Source organism: Hylobates moloch, unplaced genomic scaffold (genome assembly GCF_009828535.3).
Source record: "Hylobates moloch isolate HMO894 unplaced genomic scaffold, HMol_V3 SCAFFOLD_15, whole genome shotgun sequence".
Classification (NCBI taxonomy): Eukaryota; Metazoa; Chordata; class Mammalia; order Primates; family Hylobatidae; genus Hylobates; species Hylobates moloch.
This window is the reverse complement of record NW_026652290.1, coordinates 98664808-98686783: the sequence shown is the minus strand read 5'-3', so window position 1 is coordinate 98686783 and position 21976 is coordinate 98664808. Positions and strand designations below refer to the sequence as shown.

The 21976-nt window shown below is 61.2% G+C and overlaps 1 protein-coding gene across 1 annotated transcript; it reads left to right on the top strand.

The window, feature by feature from the left end:
* The first annotated feature begins 144 nt into the window (after positions 1-144).
* On the top strand, positions 145-15518 carry EFNA2 (ephrin A2). Its single transcript, XM_032178458.2, has 4 exons — positions 145-383; positions 9836-10149; positions 12781-12846; positions 14069-15518. The coding sequence occupies exons 1-4, from the start codon at positions 244-246 to the stop codon at positions 14188-14190; spliced, it is 642 nt and encodes a 213-aa protein (XP_032034349.1). The 5' UTR covers positions 145-243; the 3' UTR covers positions 14191-15518.
* Positions 15519-21976: the final 6458 nt, after the last annotated feature.

Genomic DNA, 21976 nt, shown 5'->3' with positions numbered 1-21976 from the left:
GCTCCGACAGTCCGCGCGGCCGGGTCCCGCGCCCGGGGCGACCCAGGCGCCCCGCCCCGCCGCCGCCTGACTTCTCGGCGCCCGAGGTCGCGCGCGCGGAGGCGGGGGCGGCCCGGGATCTCCAAGCGCCGCCGCGCCCTCCTCCCGCCCGCCCTCCGCCCGCCCGCTCGGCGGCGGCGGAGGAGGCGGAGACGGCTGGCAGGCGGCGGCCGGGAGAGCGAGCGCGGCGGCCGGACCGGGGCCATGGCGCCCGCGCAGCGCCCGCTGCTCCCGCTGCTGCTCCTGCTGTTACCGCTGCCGCCGCCGCCCTTCGCGCGCGCCGAGGACGCCGCCCGCGCCAACTCGGACCGCTACGCCGTCTACTGGAACCGCAGCAACCCCAGGTGAGCGCGGCCGCGCGCGGGGGCGCCCGGGGACCCCCCAACGCCCCCCACGCCGCGCCCGGCCTCGCGCCCCCCGAGCTCCGGACGCCCCCCACGCGCGCGCCGCCGCCGGGATGCGGGCGCCCGTTTCCCGCGGGAGCCCCCCAGGGAGTTCTGGCCCCCCGGAGTTTGGGGGACTCTCCCTTTCCGCGCCTGCCTCCCCCGGGGCACCCCATTGCCCTACGGACTGTGGGGACTCGCGCCCCACATCCCCCAGAGCGCCGACGTCTCCTGGAGTTTGGGGAACCCCTCTGGCACCCTCCGATGCCGGGTAGCCCCTGAGTTGCCTGCCTGGACTTGGGGGACCCCGATCCACCCGCCTCTCTGGGGAGCCCCCTCGGATTCGCATTCGGTGGGGATCCCCGGGGACCTTGGCACCGGAGGTGGGGGACTGTGGCCCTCGAGGGATCTCTGGGTGCGTCCTGCCCGCAGGTCCCCAGATGAACTTGGGGAAGTTGGAGTGTCCCTCCCTCTCGACCCAGCATCTGCTTCACTCCAGGGGGCCAAGGGCCCAGCTTTGAAAGGAGACTGAGGGGCCCCGGGGAGCTGGGGGTCAGCCCCGGGAGGGGAAGTGGGATGGAGTCTTCCCCTGTCCTCTGGGCGCTGACCGGGAAACTGAGGTGCAGACGGGATGAGGGGCTGGCTCAAGGTCATGCAAGGGGGGGACTTGGGGCGGGACCCAGGTGGCCCAGTGCCCTGCCTGCCACGCCCGGCCGAGATGCCGCACCCGCCTGCCGCAAGTCCCCTTGTTTTGAACCAGGTCCGGGCCAGGCCCAATGTGGGGGACAGGAGAAGCCCCCGTTGGTCAGAGCGAGAAAAGTTTGCCGGGGCCTGGCCATGGCCTGGACGTCGGCAGAACCCTCCGAGCCATCCCAGGGTCTCCACAGCCGAAGCAGGCTGCAGCTTCCCTGGGGGTCCCGTGGGGAGCCGGGGCTTTGGGGGTCCTGGGGCTCGGGAGGGAGTCAGCCCCAGCGCTCAGGGTGTCACCGTCTTCCCAAGGCACACAGAGCTGCTCATCGGGGACTGAGGCGGCCCCCCACACTCTTCTGCCACTGGTCACTTTCTCTCCGTTTTCCAGCCGCTTCCTGTGCCGACCGAGCCGCCCTCCGGAGCCCGCCATCCCTCCTTGTCCCCGCTGTCTCCTGCTGTCCTCGGTCCCCGGGAGGAAAGTTGCATGAAGGGGTCTCTTTGAGGCGGGCTCGGGGACAAGGGCGGCCCGTGTTCCACCGTGGGGGTGGGGAACACGCACAGGCCCACCCCCCACCCTGGTCGACAGCCTTGGGTCAGGCCCCTGGGGGCTGAGGGCAGGGACCCCGGGCTGCTGGGGGATGGCTGGCCCGCCTCAGAGTGGGTCCCCGAGCCGCCTGCTGTGCTGGTCACATGTGGGTTTGATTAAGGCTGTCGCTGGCCGTGCGGGGAGTCCAGCGGGCAGCGCTTCCCCGGCCCAAGTTTTTGGTTTCAGCTGCGGAATCTCCCGTCCCCAGCGTGGCCTGTCCTTTGTTCTAGCAAACGCCAAACACAGGAGGACCTGGCAACCGGGGGAGGAAGGGGGTCGCCAGGGCCGCCCTGCTGCCCCACCTGCCACAGGGCTGCAGGCCGGACCCCCGGCCAGGGGAAGGAAGTGGCCTCCCCAGTGCCTGGCTTGGCCCAGCCACCTCCTGTTGCTCCGGGTCTGACCTGGTTGCCCAGCTCAGACCGCTGCCTGAGGGAACGGCCTTGCCTGTCCGCAGAGCCGACCTGGGCCGCACCGGGGCTGCCTCCTCCTTCCTCTCCTGCCTGCGGTATTCAGGGTTGCTGGGGACGGAGCCGACACCCTGCCGTTGGGCCCAGGGCTGGGTGAGCACCTTCCCGGGAAGCCGGGATCCAGCCAGAATCAGGGCTTTGTCGCCGACATCGGGAGTCTCTGCAGTTCTCAGATTTGGTGTCCAGGGGCACCTGCCCGGGACTTGTGCCTGGGTGGCGGGGGTGTCAGGCACGGCAGGGGGTGGTGCTGGGCCTCCGTATCCAAGGGGACCCTGTGGAGGGGACATTGGCTTGGGGAGAGGAGTGGCGTCAGCCAGCAGGCCTAAAGTGTGAGGCTGGGCTGGCTAGGGAGGGATGATGGGGTTGGGCAGGTGTGTGGGGGATGCGGGGACCCCAAGTCTGTGAGAGGGGCGTACAGAAAGGCACTGGGAGGTGGGGACAGCCGCGATGGGGGGCAGACAGCAGCGTGGGCACCAGGAGACCGTGTGCTCGATGGGGTCCGCAGGCCCAGGCAGTGCCGCAGCATCGCTGGCTGCCCCTTCCGCCCATTGGCCTGGCACCTGTGCCCACGCGATGACTGTGTGGTCTGTCTCCACATCACACCTCTCTGCTGTGAGATGCGTTGCCTGCACCCAGGGGGCCCCGCACCCACCTCCTTGGGCCGCTATAAAGTGGGGCCCCATTGGGTGGTCTGGCTAGCTGGCCCCGCCACCCCTACCAGTGACTGCACAGCGTCTGTCCGACCCACCCTCCAACCTGGGCGGGGTACCCCTGAGCTGGCTGCCAGGAGTCTCTGGGCCTGTTCCCAGCTGGGCCGCATCGGGCTGGGGCGTCCAGGGCTTGGACCTGGCCGGCTGCCCTCACCTGTCCTGTTGGACCTGGCCGGCTGCCCTCACCTGTCCTGTTGGACCTGGCCGGCTGCCCTCACCGTCCTGGCCATGACACTGCGTGTGCATTCCCACGGCTGCTCATGTGTGTTTGCGTGCATCAGTGGGGAGGGGTGGCATGCAGGTGTGCCTGGAGTCACAGCTGGCTGTAGGTTACATGTGTCTGTGTGTGGCAGGAGGCTGTGTGAATCCACAGAGCACAGCTCTGGCGTGTTTGCACATGTGTCTGCGTGATTGCATATGAGGTGCATGTGTGTGTGCATGAGTGTGCCTGTGCGTGGCACCCGCGTTTGCATGTGCGCGCCCGTACACAGAATGTCTGCAGTGTCTGAGGTCCCTGTGCGTGTCTGCCTGTGGCATGCATGCATTTTGTCTGTGCGTGGAGTGCAGGTGTGTGTGCGTGTCTGCGTGTGGGGTGCATGTAAGTGTGTCTGCCTGGGGGCAGTGCTGGCTGGCTGAGGGCCTGCAATGTGGGGGCAGTGCTGGCCCCAGCACGGTCCACACTGGCATCCCCGCTGTTGGCCCTCCCTCTCCTCCTCCCCTGGGGACGGGACCAGGGCCCGTGTGCAGACGGCCATCGAGCCTCAGAGCAGGGTGGATGCAGGGGCGGTCCCCTGGAGTCCCCACCTTCTGATTGGAAATCTGCAGCCATGTGGACCTGGGTTGGGGGCACTGGGTAGGCGCCTGCCCACACCGGTCATCTCTGGCTTCAGCCACCCTCCCGGGGTTCCCCACGGACCCAATGGCCCTTGGGTGTGGGCAGCAGCCGGGCTCCCCTCAAACTCCAGATGGAAAATGGTGACCTGGGTAAGGGCTCAGTCCCCGAGGGAGGAGCCGTTCCCCGGCAGAGGGCAGAGGTGAATGGGGTGTCCCACTCCCCGTGGCTCCACCAGCGTCCCCCGGACTCTGGGGGAGACGGCTTTGAAGGGGGTGATGCTGTGTTCTGCTGCATGAGAGTTTTTTATTTTGTTTGAGAGAAGCTGGTCCACTCGGCCCTGGGGGCTAGGAGAGCTGGCGGTGGGCCTGGGGGATTCGGGGCCTGAGGGTGGGGTCCTGGAGGCCGTGGGGTACCTGGACTCAGACTCAGGAGTCTGGGAGACCTGGGCGTGACGTTGGGCAGGTGGCTCAGCAGCCTGGAACCCCCAGGCCTGCTCCGTGAAGTGGGGGTGACGGAGCCCTGCGGTGGGTGCGGCTCGGCCGATGGGGCCTGGTGTGGACCGGCAAAGGCCTGAGGGTGGTCCCAGGGGTTTAGTGTCCCCTCCCCAGAGGGGAAACCGAGGCAGCTCCTGTGGTGGGGAGGATGCTTCCGCCGAGGCACCATGGTCTCTTTGGGTCTCTGTCTTCCCCATCTCTGGGCCTCCTGGGGTGCCATGGGTGGCCCGGGCCTTCCGCCTCCACCACAGGCCCCCCTGGGCGGCCTCAGTTTGCAGAGAAGGGAACAGAGGCTCCGTGGCGGGGGGCCGTGAATGCAGCGGGATTTGAGCTTCGCCCGTCTCTGGGCTGACGTCTCCGCAGGTCTGCAGGGGACCGGCCCTACCTGGGTCCCTCGGGGTCACAGTGGAGGCAGCAGGTTGTGCGTTCATGGGGGTCCGGGTGGCAGCATTTCTGTGGAGCTGGTGGTTTCCTTGTCATCCATGAGGGTCCTGCCCCGGTGGCCGTGTGTTCCCCGGGACACGGCTTCTCTCCTCCTCGGGAACCGGGATGCAGCCAGGCCTTGCCCCTCGGTCCTGTGTGTGGGACCGGCCTCTTCTGCGGATGGGTCCTCAGGGAGAGCTGGGCTTTGTACCTTGCTGGGGGAAGGGCTGAGCCGCTCCCGTCCCTGTGCCCACCGTCCCGTCGCCCCAGACACACGGCTGGAGGCCGCGGAGGAGCAGACGAGCCGGCGGGCTTTTTGCTTTAACCTCAAGCAGGCGTTTGAACTCTGTGGCCGAGCCGGTCCTGGTGGGGGGCTCATGCCACACCTGCTCCCAGACCAGGCTGGTGTGGGGTCTGGCTGAGAGACTCAGCGGTGTGCCCCCCGAGCTCTGTGGGCCCCTTGTCCGCCTGCCCTGTGGGTCGGGGGCCCCCACTTCAGGGACAGAGCAGCCGAGGCCCTGAGAGACAGTGACTCATCCAAGGCCACCCGGAAGTTGGGCACAGTCCAGGGTGTCCCACCTGGGGCCGGCCCGGGGGGAGGCAGGGACAGCCCTGGGAGGGGCAGGAAGGTGGGTGGCCGACGGCAGCTGCGCCCGCTGCACTCTCTGTACGAGGGCCACCCACGCCCACGGTGACAGAGGCCTAGGTGGGGCTGACCCTGCCCGGCCCATCTTTTTCCTATTTTGCTTCATTTCTAGGGCCCTGCCTCAGTTTACCCTCCTGCACCACAAGGCCGTACTTGTCCTTTCTCGGGCAGACCCTGCACGATCCCGGGGACTGATTTCACTTCAGGTCCCACCCAGGTCTGGAGCAGGAGAAAAAGCTCCAGTCCTCAATCGGGGGGACATCTCTTCTGTCCCTGGAAAAGCCAGATGTGGGTGCTGGCGTGGGTGCTGTCCTCCCAGCAGGTCTTGCTGGGGGTGGCAGGAGGGGGACGGGCGGCCTCAGCCCCACGCTGGGCTTCAGGACCTGGGCTGCCTGCTCATCTGGCCAGCCTGGGCCTCCCCGGGAGCTTCTCCACCCTGGAAGAGAGATGGGGACGGGCGCAGGCGTACCTGCCCACCCACAGGGTCCTGGCTGCCGGCCACACCGCTGCCTCAGTTTCCAGTCCTGGAAGGCAGCCCAGCCCACCCCCACCCCAGTTTTGGGTGAGATTCCTAATTAGTCGCTTAGCTATTAGTGTCTAATAACTTGACAATTGCCCGATTGGAGCTAATTAGCTCCAGGCCGCTTGCTGGAAGGCGGTGACAGCCGGGAGGCCCGGGTGGGCAGGAGGGGAGCCCTGCTGGGTGAGGCTCTGCCTGGGGCCTGGAGGGCTGCCTGGAGGCGTGGACTTTGGCACCCGTAGGTTGAGTGAGCGTTGGGAGGAAGGTGTGGCCCGGCAGAGGGAACCCGGAGGAGTAAAAGCTGCCACCGCCGCTCTGTCTGGGAAAAATCCCAAATCAGTCATTAACCCCTTAGTGAGAATTTCAGTCTCTCTGCCACTCCGGGGAGGATTTGCATATTGAGGCTTCATCATTAATGGAGGAAGCGAAGGCTTTGTCTGCCTCTCCCCAGGTGCGGTTTTGGGGTGGGGGCCCCCTCCCCCCTGCAGGCGCCACCCTCAACAGGGGCAACGCACCCTCCTCGGGTTCGCCCACCAACTTGGAACCGGGAATGCCGACACAGCAAGGCCGCCGCTATTTTAGAGACGCAAAGGGAAAACTATGGCTCCACTCCGGCAGCAGAGCCGGGGGTGGGGGTTCCCCTGGGACCTGCCCCCCAACACGCACACCTGCGGGCTGCTCCCCACAACTCTGGCATTGCAAAGTCCTCACCTCTTGACCTTTTTAATTCACTCGTTATTGAGCACCACTGTGTAGGGCCGTGGGGAAGGGACAGAGGAGTCCAACCTCGGGATCCGGGATTCAGACAGCAAACCCTGTAAAGAGCAGATGTGATATGGGGTGGGGCACAGGGAACAGCATTGCAGGCAGTGGGAACAGCACCTGCAGAGGCCCTTGGTGGGAACAGGGACAGCCTGGAGGCTGGTGTGGCTGGAAGGGAGGAGTCTTGAAGAGAGGAGGATGAGGAGGGTGGAGCGGATGGGCCACACAGGCCTGGAGGGGTGTGGATTTTATTCTGAGGATCAGGAATGGATGGAGGGGTCTGAGCCGCTGCCAACGTGTTCCAGAGTCTGCTTTGCAAAAGAGCGAGGCTTGGGATATGGGGAGGCTGGACCCTGGCAGACCCTCGCTGCAGCCTGCAGGGGCCCGGGCACCTGGCCACTCAGCCACACAGAAGCCTCGGTCTCTGACGTTTGACCGAAGGCAGAATGGGAGGAGAGAACACAGTGGTGTCAGACGTGGGGGAAGGAGGCACCACCGGGGGACCAAGAGGCCAGAGGGGGACCAATAGGGCTGGTGCTGTGGGCCCAGCTTCAGAGGCCGCTCTGTCTCAAGAAGCGTCCTGCTAGGAGCCAGGTTCTTTTTTTGGGTTGAATGTGGCTCCCTGGGGATCACTGCCGGGACAGGAGGGGAAACTGAGGCCAGAGGGCGGTGGGGAGCCCAGACGCCCCTGTGGTCCCTCCACGGAGGCCTCCCCTGCAGGGTGACCTGGGTGTGGGCAGTCCCAGGCAGGAGCTGGGCCTTGGCTGCCATCGACCGCCTGATCAATGGGCTTTCACTTGGGCTGGGCAGGAAGGAAAATGACTTTTCAAAAAGGCTGGAGCAGCTTCTGCATCGATCCCGCCCAAGGGGCCAGCGGGTCAATGAGACGCCTGTGCCCAGCCGGCCAATGGGGCAGCCTGAGGGGTGGGCTGAGGCCGAGCCTGTCTCCATCTGAGCCTGTATGGGGCTGCCCCCGTGTCTGTGGGGACGCACCCCGAGTGACCAACAGCCAGGAGGACCATCCCCCTGCACGGAGGGGAAAGGGAGCCTCTGAGAGGAGGACGGACCTCGAGACCAAAGGGCTCAAATCCGGACCTAAGCCCAGAACTGCAAGGTTCCGAAGCCCCGGACGGGCCCCTGCCCCCCAGGCCTGGTGCCCGGGGGAGATTTCCCTGCAACACGCCCTCCCACTGTCCCCTATGCTGGGCTCACAGGGGTGATGAAAGAGGCCTGGGAAGCTCTCCGTCCCTGGACGAATCCAACCAGGTAGGGAAGGGCTGGAGGGTGACTTCACCGCCTCTGCCCCCCGGCCTTGAAATTCTTTGCTCTGGAGGTCTTCATGCCGGATCCCTAGTGGGGAAACTGAAGCGCAAGTGAGCATGCCTCCCTGCCACTTCTCACCCCTGGAGACCCAGGAACCCCCGGCCCCATCTGGCATGGCATCTCGGGGTGGCGGGGGACCGGGCCGATGCCATCTGATAATCCCACCACCCTCTCTCTCGAGCTGCTGTGCCAATTAGTGTCCCTGGTGTGGGGCCTGCGGTGGGCTTACCCCTGCAGGCTGGGGTGGCGGTGGCTGTGCCGGGCCTAGAGGCGGTGCCAGGGCTGGGATCGGAGCAGCCTGCACCCACGTGCTGCCAACACTGGTGGGGCCTCAGTTTCCCCTGCCTGTGCATGGAGGCAGGAGGCAGCAGCGGTGTGGGGGACCCCCCATTCCTCCCTGTTCAGGTCTTTTATGTGCTAATAAGCCCCTCTCAGGGGCCCCCCGGTGCCCCGCTTGGTCCAGGCCGCCGGTTACGCGACAGGGGCCCTGGGGACCACAGCCGGGAGATCTAAGGGCTCCTGCCGCCATTGCCCGAGGCGGTGAGGGAAGGGGAGCCGCCGGTCCCTCCCTCGGCTGACCTCTATCCTCACAGATGAGAACGGGTCAGGGGGCTCCCTGGAGGAAGGGGCTTGCGGGTTGCATCTGGGGAACCTCAGGGCAAAGGCCTGGAGGCAGGACTAGGGGGCTGAGGTGTCAGGAGTGCAGGCACCCAGGAGGGAGACCAGGAGGCCGCCGGATTCCGGGGCTCAGGGCTCGGGAGGTTGCTGGGTTCCTGATGTGAGACGGTGGTGTGGCTCACACGGTCACACAGGAGGGCAGGGATGGGGCTGGGAGTGGAGCCCAGGATTCCTCCAAACTGGGCAGTGGGTGGAACTCTGCGGGCGGGGCTGGGGGGGGGCGGCAGGTGGAACCCGGGGGCTGAGGCGGGGGGGCGGGGGGGGCGGCAGGTGAAACTCAGTAGGGGCTGGAAGTGGAGCCCAGGATGTCTCCGAGCTGGGCGGGGGGTGCGGGTGGAACTCGGGGGCACTGATGCCTCCGAGCTGGGCGGCAGGTGGAACTCGGGGGGGCTGAGAGAGAGGGGGCGGTGGGTGGAACTCTGGGGGTGCTGAGAGAGAGGAGGGTGGAGGGATTCTTCACGCCAAGCTCCGTTCTCTGTGGGGAAACTGAGGCCAGGGTGGGGGCAGAGCTTGCCCCAGAGCGAGCTGGAATGCCCGACCTATGTCCCCCACGCTGCCTCGGTCCTTCTCAACAGGCGGGAGTGCAGAAGGAAAGCAGGGCTGGGGGCTGCCTGGAGGAGGCGGCACAGATGTTAAAGCATGTTAGGTAGATGCTAAGTTTCTGGAGAGGGAATTTTTGGTGGAGGGACAGCTTGTGCAGAGGCCCGGAGTCAGGAACCCCCCGCCGGCCCTTTGCACACAGGGGTCCAGATGTCACCCACCTGGACACCCACCTCGCTGCTGGCCCTGCCGTGGGGCTGTTGGGGACACTGAGGCAGGAGGTGGGGAGCAGTGCCAGGCAAGAGACCGTGGGCTCCCAACCTTGGAGCCCGCGGTGATCGGGGTGTGCAACCCCACCTGCTGACCGCTATCACCATTCAGGACCCAGGCGGAGTCCACCTTGCGAACTGACCCCTCCCCCATTCCCCGGCCTGACTTCCCCGTGCACCTGTCCCCTGACCCGTCCCTCCCCGCTCACCCTGTCCCGTGCCCCGTGCACCTGTCCCCTGAGCCATCTCTCCCCGCGCACACTGACCCGTGCCCCATGCACCTGTCCCCTGACCCTGTCCCCCCTGGCGCACCCTGACCCGTCCCCCGTGTTCCTGACCCCGGCCCTCCCCGCGCACCCTGACCCGTCCCTCGCGCTCCTGTCCCCTGACCCTGGCCCTCCCCGCACACCCTGACCCCGTGCCCCGTTCCTCGCTCCCGGCGCTGACCTCTGGCCGCCTCGTCCCCGCAGGTTCCACGCAGGCGCGGGGGACGACGGCGGGGGCTACACGGTGGAGGTGAGCATCAATGACTACCTGGACATCTACTGCCCGCACTATGGGGCGCCGCTGCCGCCGGCCGAGCGCATGGAGCACTACGTGCTCTACATGGTCAACGGCGAGGGCCACGCCTCCTGCGACCACCGCCAGCGCGGCTTCAAGCGCTGGGAGTGCAACCGGCCCGCCGCGCCCGGGGGGCCGCTCAAGTTCTCGGAGAAGTTCCAGCTCTTCACGCCCTTCTCCCTGGGCTTCGAGTTCCGGCCCGGCCACGAGTATTACTACATCTGTGAGTGGGGTCCGGCCGGGGCTGTCGGGGCCCGAGTGGGCGGGGGCGCGGGGGCGGGGCCAGGAAGTGGGCGGGGCTGCGGGGCGGGGCCGCGGGGTGGGGCCAGGGGGAGTGGGCGGGGCCGCGGAGTGGGTTCGGGGTCTTGGAGTGGGGCCAGGGCTGGCGCTGGCCACTGACCCACCCAGGTCACTGACCCCCCCCAGATGTGAAGTGCATGATGGACGTGCCATCCTCCCAACCATCCCCGGAGGCCAGGACTTTCCTCGTCCTTCGTTGCATATGGGGAAACTGAGGCTTGGAGGGGGACTGAGGCTGCACTATTGTGATCTCGGGGCTCCAGCTCAGACCACTTGGCGGTTGGGCCAATAGACCTGGCTCAGCCCCCCGATGGCAAGACCAGGGTGCCCGAGCCCCAGCACACTGAGGAAGGAAACTGAGGCATCCGGAGCCCAGCAGGGGAGGGGAGCTTGGTGGAAGCCACAGCTAGGCTGGGTGCTGGGGCTTAGTCCTGCAATCCCAGCACTTTGGGAGGCCGAGGCGGGAGGATCACTTGAGGCCAGCGTGGACAACGTAGGGAGACCTCTCTACAAAAACATAAAAACAATTAGCCGGGTGTGGTGGCATGGGCCTGTGGTCTCAGCTGTGCCGGAAGCTGAGGTGGGAGAGCTGCTTGGAGTGCATGAGCTCTGGTCGCTCTACTGCACTCCAGCCTGGGTGGCAGAGCGAGACCCTGTCTTTAAAAGAAGAAAAAACCCCACAGGGCCCCTGCCATACCAGCCGCACCCAGACTGGGTAGGGGTCTCCAGGTCCTCCCTGCCCCACACCCACCCTCGCATCCACCCCCGCATCTCCCCGGGACCCATGCCAGGCTCGGAGACTCCCTGAGGACTGTGGGGTCTTCATCTGAAGGTTGGGTGGTGGCAGCCTTGGGGATATTCACATCTGCAGGACCCCATGGTGGGCCAGGCTGGGTGGGCCAGGCTGAGGGAGGCTGCCAGTCCCTGCTGTTTATGGGAGGTCTGAAACTGTCCTTTTTGTCCCCATGAAAGGCCCACGGCAGGTGGGGGAACACAGCAGCGCCGGCCGGAGTCCCGGTCCTGCTTGGCCATATCTGTGACCTTGGCGGGGAATGTGGGGTCCAGGCACTGCCCACCTGAGATGGGGATGATGGCATCACACTCGTGGCTTCCACCGTGGTGCTGAGACTGAGGGATTCTCGTGGAGTGGGGACCTCGGCTTCTCAGCATCTCAGTGCCCAAGGGATGGGGAGTCGAGGATCTGGGGTCTGTGCCCCCAGGCTGCAGGGGGGTCAGTGCCTGGACACCCAGCTCCTGCCGTGTGAAATTAAACTTTACAAGGCCCCATTGCCTCCTGTCTCTGCTCTAGTTGTATTTTCCCTTTTAATTCAGGGAAGAAGTGGGTGGGGGAGGGGGGAAGGTGTTTAAATTAAGTCCCCATAATATGAGAAAAATTACATTTTTCTTTCTGAGACGGCAGTTTCATAAAGATAATTATTGTAATTATTCGTCCTATCTCTGTGATGAATGTTATTTTATTATGTGCTTTTTATCTTCATCTTCCAGTGTGAGGGGTTTCTAGGGGGCGGGCAGAGGTGGTGGCCATGAGAGCCAGGCCATCGGGGACCCTGGGCCCGGCAGAGACAGCAAGACCACATCCATTGTGCGTACACGTGGACCCACCCCTGTTCAGTTGTCCACACGTGTGCACACCCCAGCGGCCCCGGCTTCAGGCGTCCTTTTCCTCCTCTCTTGACCCTTGCAGATGCCCCCATTGCACTCCAGGACACTTCTGGGGGCCCAAAAGCAGGGGCAGTGATGCTGGAATTTGGGGCGTAAGAACCAGATGGAAATAATCTTTCCTGGTCAGGCGTGGCGGTGGCTCACGCCTTTAATCCCAGCACTTTGGGAGGCCGAGGCGGGTGGATCACCTGAGGTCAGGAGTTCAAGACCAGCCAGGCCAACATGGTGAAACCCCGTCTCTACTAAAAATACAAAAATTAGCCAGGCATGGTGGCGCACATTTGTAATCCTGCTTACTTGGGAGGCTGAGGCAGGAGAATCGCTTGAACCCGGGAGGCGGAGGTTGCAGTGAGCCGAGAACACACCATTGCACTCCAGCCTGGGCGACAAGAGCAAAGCTCCATCACAAAAAAAAAAAAAGAATCTTTCCCAGAGACTCTACTGTGTTGCCAGGCGGGGCCCAGAGGGGGAGCGGCTTGTCCACAGGATCTCAGAGGCAGAGATTTGAACCCAGGTCAATCATTTCACTATTATTATGTCACCTCTTTGCTGATTGCTTGAAAACAAATACGTCATTTTCCGAGCTCACCCTGTGCTGCCCTGGGGTGAGGCAGAGCAGAACAAAAACACAGACACCTCCAGGTTCTGGGGTCAGGATTGGACAGAGGGAGGAGCAGGGGGAATGTGCAGGAGACTGCTGGGAAATAGGGGGCATTGTGTCTGGGGCTTTGATGTACGATTAGGAGTTTTATGAGTGGCTCTCCACCTGGGGTCAGGGTTGATTCACCAAGGTGGGGAAGGGAGTTCAGCCCCAGGAGGTCTCAGGCACCAAGAGCCACTTCCCCACTCATCCCCATCCCCTCTCTTCTAGCTGCCACGCCTCCCAATGCTGTGGACCGGCCCTGCCTGCGACTGAAGGTGTACGTGCGGCCAACCAGTAAGTGCTCAGGGGGACGGGCAGGATCCAGGCCCCCACCCCTGTGTCCTAAACCCACAGAACCAGTGAGTGTTCAGAAGGGCCAGGACAGGGGGCCTCGGGTTTCCCTATCTTGCCCTGCCTTGCCCCAGCCTCAATTTCCCCATCTGACGAACATGTCAGACCTTCGAGAGTGAAGGTTAGCTGAGCACAGTAGCTCACGCCTATAATCCCAGCACACTGGGATGCTGAGGTGGGAGAATCGTTTGAGCCCAGGAGGCCGAGGCTGCAGTGAGCTGAGATCACGCCACTGCACTCCAGCCTGGGTGACAGAGCAAGACTCCGTCTCTAAAAAACAAAGCAGGCCAGCTGTGGTGGCTCACGCCTGTAATCCCAACTTTGGGAGCCTGAGGCACGTGGATCACCTGAGGTCAGGAGTTTGAGACCAGCCTGGTTAACATGGCGAAACCCCGTCTCTACTAAAAATACAAAATTTAGCTGGGCCTGGTGGCGGGCTCCTGTAATCCCAGCTACTCAGGAGACTGAGGCAGGAGAATCACTTGAACCTGGGAAGTAGAGGTGGCAGTGAGCCCAGATTGTACCACTGCACTCCAGCCTGGGTGATACAGCAAGACTGCGTCTAAAAAATAAAATAAAATAAAAATAAAAATAAAAGCAGAGTGGCTGGGAACGGTGGCTCACACCTGTAATCCCAGCACTTTGGGAGTCTGAGGCGGGCGGACCCCAAGGTCAAGAGATGGAGACCGTCCTGGCCAACATGGTGAAACCCCGTCTCTACTAAAAATGCAAAATTAGCCAGGTGTGGTGGCGCATGCGTGTAGTCGCAGCTACTCAGGAGGCTGAGGCAGGAGAATCGCTTGAACCCAGGAGGTGGAGGTTGCAGTGAGCCCAGATTGTGCCACTGCACTCCATCCATCCTGGCAACAGTGAGACTCAGTCTCAAAAAAAAAAAAAAAAAAAAAGAAAAGAAAAGAAAAGAAAAATAAAGCCAAAAGAAATGATTGAAGAGTGAAGGTTGAATTCAACAGCCAGGTCCCCCGCTGGAGGCCAAGTGACTTTGCCCAGAGAGTGGGCATCGGGGATGGCACCAAGAGGGAGCTGAGGGCCTGCCCGGTGGGGTGATGAGCCCGTTGGGCAGATGTGCACCCTGAGGGCGGGCGGCACGTGGGGAGCCGAGTGGGGTTCAGGCCGCCGCTGAGCCTTCTGTCTCTGCCACCCGCAGACGAGACCCTGTACGAGGCTCCTGAGCCCATCTTCACCAGCAATAACTCGGGTAGCAGCCCGGGCGACTGCCGCCTCTTCCTCAGCACCATCCCCGTGCTCTGGAGCCTCCTGGGTTCCTAGTCCCAGCCCCGCAGGACGCCGGCCCTGCCTGGACGGCCCCTCCTGGACCGCCTGACCTCGTCCCTCCGGACCCGGCTGCGGCCCCCGCCTCCGAGACCAAATAGAGACGCTGCTTCTCCTTCGCCTGGTGCCGCCCCCGCCGGGCAGGGGCCACCCACCCGCCCCGGGACCAGCCCTCAGGGAGAGGACGGCCGAGAGCCCCCCACCCCGAGGCCCGAGGGGCTGGGGTGTCGATGCAGCCCCTGGCCAAGCCATCTCTGGGGCGTCGGAGAATCCTGGAACCTCTTGGCGATTTTTTTTGTTTGTTTTTTTTTAGTGTATTTTTCGTGGTTGGATCAAAAAGACTTGAGTTTTTAATTTAATTTATTCCCTGCCATTGCAGCGGGGCGGGGTCCCTGTGCCCTGGCTTGGGAGAGGGGAACGCGTTACATGGGGTCGGGATCACAGCTGCTCCCCTCTGCTCTGCACCCCACTTGTGGGGTTCTGGCTGCAGCCCACCACGGACCCCCCTGGTGCTCCAGGTTGGGTGAGTCTGAGCCGGAAAGGGGTACGTGGTGAGCACCCCTAATTGTGACTGGGGGGACCTCATACCCCATCGCCCACCCCCGTCCTCCTGGTTATTTCCTCCCAGATACTGTTTTGCCCCAGCGCCCTTCGGAATCACAGCCCCCCCATGTCTTAGAGACTGCTTTGGCCGATGCAAACAGCCCACTACCCATCCCGCTCGCCTCACACGGTCCCCTCCGAGGCCGAGAAGACCCTTCCATTCCTGTAAATAGAGCCAGCGAGTGCAAACTGTGATTTCATTTTCCACCTATTCCTGAGGACCGACTGGACCGTTTATGTTTTTTCAGCCCTTCATGGGGGTCTTTTATTTTGGTGGGGGGGTGGGGTGGACTTTTAGAGTAGAAGCTGCACTTCGCAATAAGCTCCTTCCGTCTGTCAGAGCCCCTCTCTCAACTCTGTGACCTGATAATGTTTCTAAGAAAAAGAAAGAAAGACAAAAGGGAGGGAACCACTACCAAAAAAATAAAATAAAATAAACTCCTCCCCGAAGATACTTCAATGAAGGAAACAACACATTTATACGGATTTCATATTTCTACCCGCCTTTCCTGACTCTGTGTTTTATATATATTATATATAAATATATATTGTGTACGGCCGCCGGCCGGCGGCTCGAGGCACGCCCGGTGGTGGGGGGTGGGCAGAGGGCTTTTGTAGGGGGTCGGCGGGGCGGGCCGCGTTGCCAGGCCTGGAGCTTGGCGACCGGGCCTCCCCTCTTCCCGTCACAATCAACTTTGGATTCCGTATTTTTTTATAATAAAATGAGCATAAGCCTCAAACGCGTGTGTCTGTATGTGGGGGCCTTCCCCTACTTGAAGGAGAGTTTTGCATTCCTAATTTGGTGGTGGATGCTGGGCGTGGTGGTTTACTCCTGTGATTCCAGCACTTTGGGAGGCCGAGGCGGGCAGATCGCTTGAGGTCAGGAGTTCAAAACCAGTCTGGCCAACACGGTGAAACCCCGTCTCTACTAAACATATGAAAAATAAAATAAAAGCCAGGTGAGGTAGTGCACACCTGTCGTCCCAGCTACTCGGGAGGCTGGGGCAGGAGAACCTCTTGAACCCGGGAGGTGGAGGTTGCAGTCAGCTGAGATCGTGCCTTTGCCCTCCAGCCTGGGCGACAGAGCGAAACTCTGTCTCAAAAAGGAAAAAAAAAAAAATTAGCTCGGCGTGGTGGTGTGCAACTGTAGACCCAGCTACTCGGGAGGCTGAGGTAAGAGGATGGCTTGAGCCCGGCAGGTGGAGGCTACAGGGAGCTATGATCACACCACTGCACTCCAGCTTGGGCAACAAAGCAAGACTCTGCCTCAAGTAATAGTAATAGTAATAATAATAATTTAGAGGCGGGTCTGGAGTCTACTGGGGAGAGGGGTGCGGCTTCGAGGAACCTCTGGGGATCCCCAGGGCTGCGAACCTGACTGATTCATTGGTTCTCGTGCATCATTTTGGGGTCAGGCCTTGGGATAAGCATTTCATAGGGCCCGTATCCTTCATAGCCATCCATGGGCCTCAGTTTCCCTCTCTGGGAAGTAGCAACAGCCCACCTAGGGCTGGGAGGGGGCGGCTGGGAGGATGGAGGGAGGAGACGGGGCTTGTGCATGGCTGGCCCCCGGGACACCGCTGGCCGGCACACACCTGAACATGGTGGAATTCCTGGGCCTCAGGCTCCAATCAAATGTTGTGAAACCTCCGCTGGCAAGCTCTGCCTCCGTGTGACTCAGTTTCCCCACCTGCCCCAAGCCAGGGCAGGGGCTCTGTCATCTCCTAACCTCTTCTCCTTGCAAAAGGCACGTCTGTAAGTTCTGGGGTCCCAGGGGCCTTCACGCCAGGTACGCCCCGATTGAAGAAACTGAGGCACAGAGAGGCTGGGGGTGACGCAGCAGGTGACCTGGCCCAGGGGACTGAGGTCTTTACGGCTGGACGATGGTCGCCTGCATCCCACCCGCCGTGACGACGGCGTCTTCGGCACAATTAGCCAAGCGGGAACGCTCCCAGCTAATTAATTCAGCTGCGCTGGGCCCGGTGACGGGGGCCGCCTCCTAATGAGGCAGCCCAGGCACAAAGGCCCCTGTGTATACCCCGCCCCGCCCCTGCCCAGCGCGGGGTGGACGCACGGAGGCACAGAGGGACGGCCGGCCACCGTGCTGAGCACCGCGGGGGAGGCCCCACCATGCCCCACTCCACAGAGGACCCCGAGGCTCAGAGAGGGAGGCGACCCCCACAGCCCATTCACCCCGCAACCCCCAACCCAAACTGCAACGTGACCACAGGGACAGAGGAGACCAGGGACAGAATGAGATCAGGGATCACGGGAGGCATCCCAGCACTGACATGCTGTTACAAAAACACAATAGTGTCCTTCCCTCCATTTTAAGTACAATTGCATGGATTTTAGTGCATTCAGAGACTTGTGCAGCCGTCAGCTCTGATTCCAGAACATTCCATCACCCGAAAAGGAAGCCTCGTCCCCATCAGCCATCACTCCTCATCCCTTCCCCCGGCACCAATGTATCCCCTCCTTCCCTGTCTCTGTGGATGGGCCTGTCCTGGACATTTCATAGAAATGGGTCACACACTGTGTGGCCTTTCGTGTCTGGCATCTCTCACCGAGCGTGACATCCTCAAGGTGCATCCGCGCTGTGGCCTGTGTCCAAGCCTCACTGCTTTTCACAGCTGAGCATGTTCCGGTGTGTGGAAGGACCACGCTGTGTTTATCCAATCATCTATCCAGGGACGCTTGGGTACTTTCCACCTTTTAGCTATTATGACAATTTTTAAAAATACAATTTATTATTATTACTATTGTGTTTTGTACAGATGGGGTCTTGCTATATTACCTGGCTGGTCTCGAACTCCTGGGCTCAAGCGATCCTGCCGCCCTGGCCTCCCAGAGTGCTGGGGGGGCCAGGCATGGTTGCTCACCCCGTCATCTCACCATTTTCCGAGATTGTCTCTAAAAAACAAAGAACAAAAACTTATAAGCCAAAGTTCTTGTGATTACAGAAGTGATCCACCACGCCCAGCCAAGACACTTTTGTTGGATTTATTATTTAACTCTGTATTATTTATTAGACATGGGGTCTCACTCTGTCTCCCAGGCTGGAGTGCAGTGGTGCGATCACGGCTCACTGAAGCCTCTGGCTCCTGGGCTCTAGCCATTTGCCTCCCGCAGCCTCTGAGTAGCTGGCACTACAGGCATATTGTGACAATCTTATTATTTTTGAGACAAAGTTTCAATGCAAAAGGTGACTTTGCTTTTTCGTTTTTGTTTTTGTGTTTTTTTTGAGACTGAGTCTTGCCCTGTCACCCAGGCTGGAGTGCAGTGGCACGAACTCGGCTCACTGCAACCTCCGCCTGCCGGGTTCAAGCAATTCTCCTGCCTCAGATTCCCGAGTAGCTGGGATTACAGGTGTGTGCCAACTCGCCCAGCTAATTTTTGTATTTTTAGTAGAGATGGGTTTCACCATGTTGGCCAGGCTGGTCTCGAACTCCTGACCTGAAGTAATCACCTGCCTTGGCCTCCGAAAGTGCCGAGAATAGAGACGTGAGCCACTGCGCCCAGCCTAAAAGGTGACTTTGGGTAAATACACAAAGAATGGCTGAGCTCCTGCCTCTGGACCTTTGCACGCACTGTGCCCCCCACCCCCCGACTGCCCCGATGAACCTCTGTTGCAGATTGCAGCCAGGCTCCCCCACTCAGCCCCTTCCAACTCAGCTCAGATGTCACCTGAGCTCCTGGCCAGGAGGCTGTGGTGCCCTTTGTGACTCTTTCCTTACCTGTGACTCTTTTCTCACCAGGCTGCAGCCCCTAAGGGCAGGGCTGGGTCTGTCCTGGTTATCACCGGGACCAGTGCTGGGTCCAGAGCAGGGAATCTCCTGGGACCGTGTCATTGGCCACACGCAGACACGTGTACACACACACACGCATAGCCCTGCGCTTGCATCTGCATGCCTGTGTACCCCTGTGTCACCAGACACGAGTTTTGCGCCCGAGCCTCTCAGGAACTGACCTCCACTCCCGCGCCAGCCCCTGATGAGACCCTGGTGCCTGTCCCAGTGGCTGCATCAACATGTCGAGTGGCCGCTCACTCCAGGGGCTGTGCTGGGATGTCCCCGCCGAGTGTGGGCTCTCCTTGGGGAACCTGGTGACCCCCGACCCCAGCCCCAGGGAGACCCCAACGCCGGCTCCTGCCAGCTCTGGACAGCCATTGGTACGCTGGTCCCGCGCAGTCTTTTCCGCCCGGAGGATCCTGAGGGAAGTCATCTCCCTCCTGCCGGCCAGTTACTGCCGCCTCGGTGCCCACCGCGGGCAGGGGGTGGCGGGAGGCTGCTGGGGGAAAGGAGGCCTGAGGCGCCCAAAACTCTTGAGTGCGGCTTGGGGTGGAGCCATGCTGCCCCCCACAGCCCCGGTAGCCCAGGGCAGGGCTCTGTCTCCCCCCAGACCTTGGTCATCTCAGTTTGGAGGAGGCGCAGCCCCCAGCCCTCACCACTGAGCCTCGGTGTCCCTGTCTACACCTGTGTTTGAGGAGAAAACCCCTTGGTCCCCACCCTCTGGTCCAAATAGCCATGATGGAGGGGGGCTCACTTTTTTGTTGTTTTTTAGAAAGGGTGTCTCATTCTTCACCTTCAAGACTGAACAGAGGCTGGGCACGGTGGCTCCTGCCTGTAATCCCAGTACTTTTGGAGACTGAGGCAGGCGGATTGCTGGAGGCCAGGGGTTCAAGACCAGCCTGGGCAACACGGTGAGACCCCCCCCCCACCATCTTGGCAAAATAAAAATTAAAAAATTAACCAGGATGGCCGGGCGCGGTGGCTCACGCTTGTAATCTCAGCACTTTGGGAGGCTGAGGCGGGCGGATCACGAGATCAGGAGATCGAGACCACGGTGAAACCCCGTCTCTACTAAAAATACAAAAAATTAGCCAGGCGTGGTGGCGGGCGCCTGTAGTCCCAGCTACTTGGAGAGGCTGAGGCAGGAGAATGGCGTGAACCTGGGAGGCGGAGCTTGCAGTGAGCCGAGATTGCGCCATTGCACTCCAGCCTGGGCGACAGAGTGAGACTCCGTCTTAAAAAAAAAAAAAAAAAAAAAAAAAAATGAGCCAGGCATGCTGGCGCACACCTGTGGTGCCCAGGTGGGAAGATTCTTTGAGCCCACGAGATCGAGACTGCAGTGAGCCATGATCGCGCCACTGCACTCCAGCTTGGGTGACAGAGCCAGACTCTGTCTCAAAAAAAAAAAAAAAAAAAAAAAAAACTGAACAGCTCACACCAGTAATCCCGGCACTTTGGGAGGCCAAGGCGGGTAGATCACTTGAGGTCAGGAGTTTGAGACCAGCTTGGCCAACATGGTGAAACCTCTTCTCTACTAAAAATACAAAAACTAGCCGGGCGTGGTGGCGCACACCTGTAATCCCAGCTACTCGGGAGGCTGAGGCAGGAGAATCGCCTTGCAGGGATCCAACAGCCACATGGCAGGAATAAGAGGCTCCAGAAAAGAAAATAAAAAAAAAAAAAGAAAAACAAAATTAAAAAGAAGAAGGAAAAAAAAGAAGCCCTCCCCCCTTCGTCCCTAGGGGCCACAGCACTCTGTTCTCCGGTCCCCCAACCCAGCCCTGACACCTGCTTCTTCTCCAGGGCCCCTCTCGATCATGGGGCTCCCTCTTTGCCCTGGCTGGCACACCCTTCCCGAGTCTCCTCCGGGCTCTCCCCACCTCTTTTTTTTTTTTTTTTTTGAGATGAAGTTTTGCTCTTGTTGCCCAGGCTGGAGTGCAGTGGTGCGATCATGGCTCACTGCAAGCTCCGCCTCCCGGGTTCATGCTGTTCTGCTGCCTCAGCCTCCTGACTAGCTGGGACTACAGGCGCCCGCCACCACGCCCGGCTAATTTTTTGTATTTTTAGTAGAGACGGGGTTTCACTGTGTTAGCCAGGATGGTCTCCATCTCCCGACCTCAGGTGATCCGCCTGCCTCGCCTCCCAAAGTGCTGGGATTACAGGTGTGAGCCACTGCGCCCGGCCTCTCCCTGCCTCTTTATAGGGCCTTCCTCCAGCCTTGCCTCCTCAGAGAGGCCTCCCGACTCCCTGACGTAAGGCTGCACCCACACCTTTCTCCTTGCTTTTTCTGCTTTTCTTTTCAGCGTTTATTTTATGTATGTATGTACGCATTTTGAGACAGAGTCTCGCTCTGTCACCCAGGCTGGAGTGCAGTGGTGCGATCTCAGCTCGCTGCAACCTCTGCACACCCCAGGTTCAAGCGATTCTTGTGTCTCATCCCTGCTAAGCAAGATTACAGATGCGCACCACCACGCCTGGCTAGTTTTTCTATTTTTAGTAGAGACGAGGTTTCACCATGTTGGCCAAGCTGGTCTCGAACTCCTGACCTCAAGTAATCTGCCCGCCTTGGCCTCCCAAACTGCTGAGATTACTGGTGTGAACCACCGCGTCTGGCCTTTCAGTGTTTATCTATCACTCCAGTCGCACCCTGTCTTTATTTTCCTCGTTTATCTGTCAGCTCCCCGAGGGCAGGGATATTTATCTTGGTCCTTCCTGATCCCCAATGTCCAGAGCATGCCAGGCACACAGTAGGTGCTCAATAAATGCTTGTTGCTTGAATGAATGAATAAATGTTATACATATATATGCAGAAACACGATCAGAAAAGAGAAAATTACATAAAAATTGCATCTCGCACATCAATGTCAACATCCCCAGTGAGCACTTAGTGAGCACCTACTGTGTGCAGCCAGGGCTGGGCCCTCCCTCATCTGTGGCTTCAGGGTCAGGATGGTGGGGCTGTCCCAGTGGCCTCCGGGCCCCAGGTCTGGGGGATTTCTGGGAGGAGGCCGTGGTGTCGGGGACTCTGTTCCAGGCTGCAGGTGGCCCGGACACAGACAAAAGCAAGTTCCCAGTTCAGGGGACCCTACAGCTGGACATCACCACTGAGACGACGCTGGAAATTAAGTGGCCGCAGGCAGGCTGGCGTGGCTGGCGGAGAGGCACTCCAGAGGAGGCGGTGTAGTCCCTGGCATTCTCAGTCTCCCCTCTGGAGCTGCTGGGCTGGAGGTGATCACCACGATCGTAGCAATATTTGTGACGGTCACTGGGGCTGGGGCTGGGGTGCACCAGGAGGGAAGGGGCAGCCACGGACTCGGTGCACGGGCTGGGCAGGAGGCATTGTAGCCCTCCTGGACCCTGTTGCCCTGACAGCTGCTCCCTGGGAGATG